Source organism: Carlito syrichta, unplaced genomic scaffold (assembly GCF_000164805.1).
Source record: "Carlito syrichta isolate Samal-C Ts95f unplaced genomic scaffold, Tarsius_syrichta-2.0.1 Scaffold305659, whole genome shotgun sequence".
Classification (NCBI taxonomy): domain Eukaryota; kingdom Metazoa; phylum Chordata; class Mammalia; order Primates; family Tarsiidae; genus Carlito; species Carlito syrichta.
Genome location: NW_007249755.1, coordinates 568,376 through 577,544, shown reverse-complemented (window position 1 = coordinate 577,544; position 9,169 = coordinate 568,376). Strand labels below are relative to the sequence as shown.

The following is a 9,169-nucleotide window of genomic DNA, read 5'->3' as shown; positions in this document are numbered from 1 at the left end:
CGCGCGCTACCACGCCCAGTTAATTTTTTGATTTATTGTAGAGATGAGGTCTCATCAAGTTGCCCAGGCGGCTCTCAAAACCCGTGGGCTCAGGCAATCCACTTACCTCGGCCTCCCAAAGTGCTGGGATTACAGGCTGAGCCACCGAACCCGACCCATTTATATCTTAATTGTGGTGGTATTTAGCCCAACTGTAAACATTTGCAAAAACTTGGAATTGTATACCTAACACTGATGCGTTTTTACCTGTATGTAAACTACATCTTAGTAAATCTAAATTTATAAGATAAAAATAAAATCTAAGACTTCAGTGGCTCGAGAAACAATATCAGCAGTGAACTTACAGAGTTCCTACCGTGGGCAACACCATGTGCTTGGACTTGGAGTCACTGGACTTGGTAGATCTAAGACTCTAATTCACGGGGCTTGGTGAATTTAAGCCACACCATTTCTCAGTCTGTTCTGCTGATGCAACAGAACACAATGGCAATAATTAACAACAATGTGAAACGATTTCTACAAATGCTGGATTTGGTTGTTTCAGGTGCTTAGAAGAACATGCGGTAGAGATTTTCATCAAGCAAATGGAATACATCACAGGACTTTGCTACCATGGACAACTCCGCCCAGAAAGACAAACACACAGGCAGACATCCCAGACATGCTGACAAAATACAGAAAGGTCTGGCAAACTTCAGTAACTCACATCTTCGCGGGGAGGAGAGATATCCTGACATTTGTTCATTTTAGTACATAAGAGCCAGTTTGGGGGGAATATAGTGAATACTGGGTTATATCCTTAAGGCATGTCAGATGGGTGACATCAGGTCCCCCTGCTTCAAGGGTGATGATTGGGAAGAAGCTTTGAGAAGAAAGGATGCGAAGGAAGGGGGAAGTCTGAACAAAAAAGCCAGACTTGTTATTTTCATGTATCTGGTAAGAATCTGTTCAAATTTAGATGCGTAAGAGATCTTTATATCCTAAAATTCAACGTGAATTCTGACTGCAAGTCCCCAGCCTCCTGGGTTGTTGGAAAGGGTAACTCCAGCCATTATTGGCACAAATTCTATTTCTTCAGGACTGCTTCTAGTTTGGATCCTTCCCCTTAGAAAGAGATGGTGTGATGGCAGGAGACTGGGTGGGGGAGGGGAGGTCATTGGTCAAGCATCCACACTGCGATCCCCACTGTCTCAGCCCATGTGTCCTTTTGGTTTTGCTAGTATGCACTAGGAATCACTGCTGAGGGTGGAAACCTCGTTTTGAGATTCTCCCAGTCTCCACTGCTCTTTCTTTTGGGGGTATTACTCCCTCCCTTGTGGGCTTCCAGGGTAGCTGCCACTCTCAAACCCAGAGATGGATCTCTCCTTCTTCCTCTCATCCTCTAATTTTGCACGCTCTTTTTCCTTAATGTTTCCTTAAATTGAAGCATGATATACATTCAAGAAAAATGCACGAATCACAACTCTATAGCTTAATGAATATTCACAAAGAAAGCCCTGCCTGCAGAATCCCTTGTCAGACCAAGACACAGAATGGCAACAGCATTCCAGAAGCTCTGGCTTTGTCCCTTCCCAGATATTATCCCCCTTCTCTATAAAAGTAAACACTACAGCTTTCCTGACTACTCATATCATTAATATCTTTAGTCTGTTTGTGAACTTTGTATAAATTTGAATCATACAGTATGAACTGTTTTCTCTCAGGCTTTTTTTCATTTATGTTTCAGACATGTAACTTTATGTTGTTTCTTGTATCAGTTATTTGTTCATCTCACTGCTATGGTTTGAATATACCACAATTTATTTATCTAATCTACTATTGGAAGACATTTAGATTGTTTTCACTTTGGGGCTATTATGAATAAAAGTGTCTATGACTAATCTTGTAAATGTCTTGTGGGACATATATATCTTTGTTTTTTTGGTCTGTACCTAGAAAAATTGCTGAGTTATAGGTTATGTTTAGGATAGGTTTAACTGATGCTGCCAAACAGTTTTCCAAAGTAGTTGTGCTAATTTTACTTCCTCACAATTTCAATTGCTCTAAATCCTCACCATTTTTAGCTCATAATAGTTTTAAGTAGCATTGCTCTCTGATCAATGAGATTGAGCACTTTTTCATATGTTAGCTGGCCTTCTGGATATTTTATTTGGAGACTGGATTGTTCAAATTTTTTTGTCCATTTTTTTCTACTAGATTTTTCTTTTTTTCTTATTTATAGGAGTTCTCTAAGCCATTCTGTCCTCTTCTTATTTATAAGAGTTCTTTAAAACCATTCTCGAAACAAGTCATTTATTGACTGCAGGTAAATATATTCCCCAAGTCTGTGACTTTCCTTTCCACTCCCTTCATGGGCTAAAAAACAGAAACTCTTAATTTAATTTAATTTTGAATTGGAGTCTCACTCTATCACCTAGCCTGGAGTGCAATGGCATGCTCATGGCCACTGCAGCCTCGACCTGCTGGGCTCAGGCGATTCTTCCACAGGTGTGTGCCAACACATCCAGCTAATTTTTTTAATTTATTGTAGAGATGAGGTCTTGCCAAGTTGCCCAGGCTGGCCTCGAATCTGTGGGCTCAGGCAATCTTCTTGCTTCCGCCTCCCAAAGTACTGGGATTACAGACAGGCATGAGCCAATCCCGGCCTCCTTTTAATTTAATTTAATTTTAATTTTAATTTTTTTTTGAGTTGGAGTCTCACTCTGTTGCCCAGACTGGAGTGCAGTGGCCGCTCCCGGCCACCGCAGCCTCGACCTGCCGGGCTCCGGCTATCCTTCCACCTCAGTCTTCCGAGTAGCCGGAATTACAGGCGCACTACCACGCCTGGGTAATTTTTTGATTTTATTGTAGAGATGAGGTCTCGCCAAGTTGCCAAGGCGGGTCTTGAACCCGCGGGCTCAGGCAATCCACTCACCTCAGCCTCCCAAAGGCGCGGGATTACAGGCCGAGCCACCAAGCCTGGCTCTTAATTTTAATATAGTACAGTTCATCAGTCTTTCCTTTATGGTTAGTGTATATGTCTGCTCTATTTAAGGTTGTCTTGCCCATCTCAAGATTATTTCTTCTGGAAACTATATTATTTTACCTTTACATCTAGATCTACAATTTACTTGAAATTGTTTCTGTATGAAGAAGACGCAGGTCTCTAGTTTTCCATAAGTATAGCCAAATGACCCTGCATCATTTATTGAAAGGCCATTCTTTCTGTACTACTCTGTATTGCTATTGCTATCTTTGTCATAAACCAAGCATCCATGTATATGCAGGTCTGCTTCTGGATTCTTTATTCTGTTCATATATCACACTGTCTTAATTACTGTAACTGTATAACTTGTTATACAGTTATATTACAGAGGCAATATAAGATTTTCAACTCTGTGCCTCTCTGTTTATGTTGGCAATTCTTGGCTCCATTGCATTTCCATATAAATTTATTTTATCTTTTTATTTTTAATTTTTATGGATACATACTTTAAGGGGTACATGTGGTATTTTGATACAAGCATACAATGTGTAATGATCAAATATGGGCAGCCATATACATTTTATAGTTGCCTTATTCATGTTTTAAAAAGTTCCTACTCTCATTTTAATTTGGATTGCACAAATTCTAAAAATCACTTTAGGGATAATTTACCTCTTTATAATATTAAGTACTCCAATCCATGAATATATTCTTTCTTTACATTGTCTTAAATTGTCTCAACATTTCACAGTTTTCTGTGTAGAAGTCTTGCATGTCTTCATTATATCTACTCTAGGCATTTGATTTTTATGCAGTTATAAATGGTAATATTTTAATTTCATTGTAATTGTTGTTGTTATACAAATAAAATAAATTGATTTTTGTATATTGACCTTGATTCCAGTGACCTTGCTAAATCCAACCATGATATCTTATAGGGTATCTGTAGATTCTTTTGAAATTTCTATATGTAATCTTGTCATCTGTGAATAATGACAACTTTCTTTCTGATCCATATGTTTTATATATTTTTACTATATTTTAATATAGTTTATATAGACTTTTGTACTGGCGAGAGACCTTCAGTACAATGTTGAAAAGAGGATGACAGCAGTTGTGCTAGTTTTCCTCCCTATCTGGATGGAAAGCTTTTAATATTTCACTGTTCAGTATCATGTTTGCTATAGGCTTTGTTATAGATACCTTGTATCAAGTTAACAAGTTGGCTTCCGTTCCCAGTTTGCTGAGTTTTTTAATCATCAAATGATTTTAGAGTTTACAAAAAGCTTTTTCTGTATCTACTAAAATAGATAATATGAAAAAAAAAAAAAAATATATATATATACACACAGATGGCAATTAGCATATGAAGAGAAGCTCATCATCATTAGTCATTAGGAAAATGCAAATTAAAACCACAATAGGGAAATGCAAATTAACACCACAATGAGACACTATTGCACACCTACTGGGATGCCTGAGATTAAAACAACTTCCCATTGTTGAAGAGAATATGAAGTAATAGAAACTCATACACTAATAGTGGGGATGTAAAAAGGTGTAACCATTTTGAAAAACAGTTTGTCAGTTTCTTAAAAGGCTAAACATGTGATCTATGTATTCCACTCCTAGTTATTTTCCCAAAAGAAATGAAAGCTTATATCCATTCAAAAGACTTGCAGTCGAATGCTCATAGCAGCATTATTTGTAATACCCTCAAACTGGCAGCAACTCAAATTTCCATCAACAATGAATGAATGTTGCCACATGTTTATATAATGGACTACTACTCAGCAATAAAAAAAATGGAATATCAATATATCAAAGATGAATCTCGCAGTAATTAAGCTGGGTGAAAGAAGCCAGACCAAAAATGCACATATTACAGGTATATATCTAGTAAGATGACTATATTCTTTTTTTTTTTTTTGGTTTGTTAATATGGTGAATTACATTGATTTTCAAATGTTAAGCTATCTTTGTGTTACTGGGATAAACCCCAATTTGTCATGATATATTATTGTTTTAATATATTGTTGGATATAATTTACTAAAAATTTTCTAAGAATTTATGTATTTATGTTTATGACAGCTGTTGATTTTTTTCCCTCTTGTAATGATTGTCTGGTTTTAGTATCAAGTAATGTTGACCTCATAGAATGAATTGGCAAATGTATTTTCCTCTTCTATTTTCTGGGATAGTTTGTATAGAATTGATAGGTGGAGTGTTCTATAAATGTTAATTAGGTCAAGTTAGGTAATAGTATTGTTCAAGTGTTGTATATCTTTACTGATCTATCTTCCTGTTTACGTTATTGAGGGAGAAATTTTGAAATCTCTGATTATAATTGTAGTTATCTTTTCTTTATAGTTCTATCAGTTTCTGCTTCTGATATCAGTTCTGCTTATGTATTCTTGAGAAACAGACTCCTCATAGTGACCCCATTATGAAATGATCCTCTTTATTGCAGGTAATATTTTCTGCTCTGAAATCGGCTTTATCTGATATTAATGTGTAGCTTTCTTTTGAGTAGTGTTAACATAGTAAATCTTTTTCTATTCTTTTACTTTTATTTCTGGGTTTATATTTAAGGTCTGTTTCTTGTAGGTAGCATATAGTTGGGTCTTTCTTATTCAATGTGACAATCTCTGGCTTTTAATTGGGATATTTAGACTACTTACATTTAATGTGACTTTTTTTTTGTTTTTGAGTTGGAGGCCCACTCTGTCTCCCAGGCGGGAGTGTAGTGACATGCTCATGGCTACTGCAGCCTCGACCTGCTGGGCTTGGATGATCCTTCTGCCTCAGCCTTCCAAGCAGCTGGAACTACAGGCACATGCTACCACGCCAGGCTAATTAATTAATTAATTATTGTAGACATTCATTTATCTATTTATCTATCTATTTATTTATTTATTTTAGAGACATGGTCTCACCACGTTACCCAGGCTGGTCTCGAACCCCTGGGTTTAAGCAAGCCTCTCACTTCCAGCCTCAAACTGCTGGGCTTGGGTGATTCTTCTGCCTCAGCCTTTCAAGTAACTGGAATTACAGGCCTGTGCCATCATGCCAGGCGTATTTATTTATTTATTTATTATAGAGACAAGGTCTCGCCAAGTAGCCCAGGCTGGTCTCAAACCCCTGGGCTCAGGCAGTCCTCTCACCTCCACCTCCCAAAGTGCTGGGATTACAGGCGTGAGCTACTGCGCCCGGCCTAATGTTATTGGTGTGTAGGTTTAACGCTGTCATCTTTTGTGATTTTCTTTTCTCTTGTCCCGTTTGTTCTTTATTTACCTTTTCCTAACTTTTGTATTATTTTCTATGCTTCAATTTTGTCTCCTTTGTTAGGTTATTAGGAATAACTCTTTATAGTGTTTTCCTAGTGGTTGATTTAGAGTAAGTGTTGACCAACTTTGGCCATTTCGTCAAATCTGACCCACTGCCCATTTTTCTAAATAAAATTGTATTGGAACACAGCCACCACCCCTATTTATTAATGTATAATTTTTGGCTGCTTTACTCTATAATGGCAGCATTGAGTAGTTGCAACAGACTCTAGATGCAAAGTATAAAATATTTACAATCAGACCCTTATCGGAAAAAGTTTGTTGATCTCTACTTTCTTTAGAGTTTATAGTATACATCTTTAACTTATCACAGTTTACCATCAAGTGATATTGTAACACTTCACATATAGTAGAAGAATCTTAAAGCAGTATATTTTTATTTTTCCCTTCCTGGTTTTGTGCTATTGTTGGCAAATATTTACTTCTACATAAGTTATAAACTTCACAATACATTGTTAGTATTTTTGCTTTACATATTTAAAGTGATTTGAACTTTATATTTACACTTAAATTGATAACTTTATACTCGTAATTTCATATTTTCTATTTACCCACATGTTTACTATTTCCAGAGTTCTTTGTTGCTTTATGTATATCCTGATTTCCAGCTGGTATCACTTTTCTTCTCCCTGAAGGACTTCTTTAACATGTCTTGAAGTGTCAGTTTGCTGGTGATGAATTATTTCAATATCTGTATATTTTTAAAGACTTTTATTCTGCTTTTGTTTTTGAAGATATTTTACTGAATATAGGATTTTAGGGTGACACTTTTTTTCTTTTGATACCTTAAAGATGTTGTTTCCAACGGTAATCTTGTATGTAACATGTCTTTTGTTTATGCCTGATTTCAAGAGTTTTAAAAATCACTTTTTAAAAGTAATCTAATTGTAATGGGCCTTGGTGTAGTTTTTTTCATGTTTTTTGTGCTTGAGATTCATTGACTTTCTTAGATCTATGAGTCTATAGTTTTCCTCAAATTTAGAAAATTTTATTTAAAACAATTCTTCTATTTCCCCTCCTCCCCATATTTCTTTTTTAGGAAGACCGTATATATATATATATTAGGCTCCTTGAAACCACTGTTGAGCTTACTCATACTCTATATTTTCTAGTTCTTTTTCTCTCTTTGTTTTAGTTTGAATAGTTTTATTTCTATATCTTCACATTTACTAATTTTATTTTCCTGCAGGGTCTAATCTGCTATTAATCTCATCCAGTGTATGCTTACTCTCAGACATGTTAGTTTTCACATCTAGAAGTTAGATTTGGTCCCTTTTAAATATCTTCCATGTCTGCTTAATATGTTCTATTTTTCGGCTGGACTTGGTGGCTCAGCCTGTAATCCCGCGATTTGGGAGGCCGAGGTGAATGGATTGCCTGAGCCCGTAGGTTTGAGACCCGCCTGGCAACTTGGTGAGACCTCATCTCTACAGTAAATCAAAAACTAGCCGGGCATAATAGCGCTCGCCTGTAGTTCCATCTACTTGGAAGGCTGAGTGGAAGGATTGCCGGAGCCCAGCAGGTCGAGGCTGCGGTAGCCGGGAGTGTGCCACTGCACTACAGTCTGGGCGAGAGAGTGAGACTTCAACTCAAAAAAAAAAAAAAGTTCTATTTTTCTCTAGCTTCTTGAACATATGAAATACAACTAGGGTAGCGGTTATAATGCTCTAAACCACTCATTCTGTCATCTGAATAGTTTCTGAGTTGGTTTTGAGTAGTTGAGTTGGTTTTGATTGGTTGTTTATTTTCTCCTCCTTTTTAAGTATGTTTTCCCCCTTCTTTGTGTGCTGTTACTTTTGTATGGACGTCAATAGCTTGGGCTTTTGCAGCCCCATAAATATCTTTGTTCTGGGATACAGTCAGATGATCTGGATGCATCTGATCTTTACAGGTCTTGCTTTTAAGCTTTGTTAGTTGGAACCACAGCAGCATTTAGTCTAGAGGTAAGTCTTTCTATTTCTCAGGCAAAACCCTCCTGCATATTCTACTTTGTTTCTCACGAATCATGAGGTTTTCCACACTCTCGTAGGAATAGGAGATATTCCTGGCTTATGTAAGGCTCAGGTGTTGTTCCCTTGAATTCTGTTTTGTTTTCTTTTGGTTTTTTTGAGTCAGAATCTCAACTGTCGCCCAGGCTGCAGTGGCACGCTGATGGCCACCGCCACCTTGACCTGCTGGGCTCAGGCAATCCTTCTGCTTTAGCCCTCCAAGTAGTAGGAACTACAGGTGCACACCACCACACCTGGCTAATTTTTCTTGATTTATTGTAGAGACGAGGTCTTGCCATGTTGCTCAGGATGATCTCAAACCCCTGGGCTCAGGCAATCCTCTCGCCTCTGCCTCCCAAAGTGCTGGGATTACAGGCATGAGCCACCATGCCCAGTTCCTCTAATTCTTTCAGGTGGTTCTTTCCCCAATGCGTGTGTTGATCAGTACCTAGAAACTGCTCATGGGAGCCCCGTGCAGAGCTCCATAGCTCTTTCTCGGGGTAGCTGTCTCTTCTCTGGTACTCTGCTCCGTGAACTCAGATGTCTTGGACTTTCTGGACTCCCAGATCCATTTCCTCAACTCAAGAAGACTGCCAGGCTCCACAGGATTCCTCCTTCCTGTGCAGTGGAACTTCCTGCAAGCAAGAAGTGGATACCTTATTGCCAGCCTCATTGACTGTCCTTCTCTCAGGGACCCCTGTCCTTTGTTGCCTGATGCCCAGTGTCTTGATGGTTGTATAGATTTTACCCATTTTAACTTTTCTTTTTCCAGCTAGGAGAGAAAATCTAGTCTCATTTTGGCTGGAAATAGGAGTTCAATTGTCCAAAGTGTTTTTTAAAAATCCTACTTTTGGCGGGGGGGGGGGGG

The 9,169-nt window shown here is 37.9% G+C and overlaps 1 protein-coding gene across 2 annotated transcripts in view; it reads left to right on the top strand.

Moving 5' to 3' along the window:
• STPG1 (sperm tail PG-rich repeat containing 1) overlaps window positions 1–9,169 on the top strand; it is a 61,170-nt gene that overhangs the window by 13,135 nt on the left and 38,866 nt on the right. For both annotated transcript variants that reach the window (XM_008062164.1, XM_021714516.1), the window contains exon 2: window positions 545–682. In XM_008062164.1, the coding sequence (XP_008060355.1) occupies window positions 613–682 (70 nt within the window). In that variant the 5' untranslated portion in view covers window positions 545–612. The remainder of the gene's footprint in view (window positions 1–544; window positions 683–9,169) is intronic.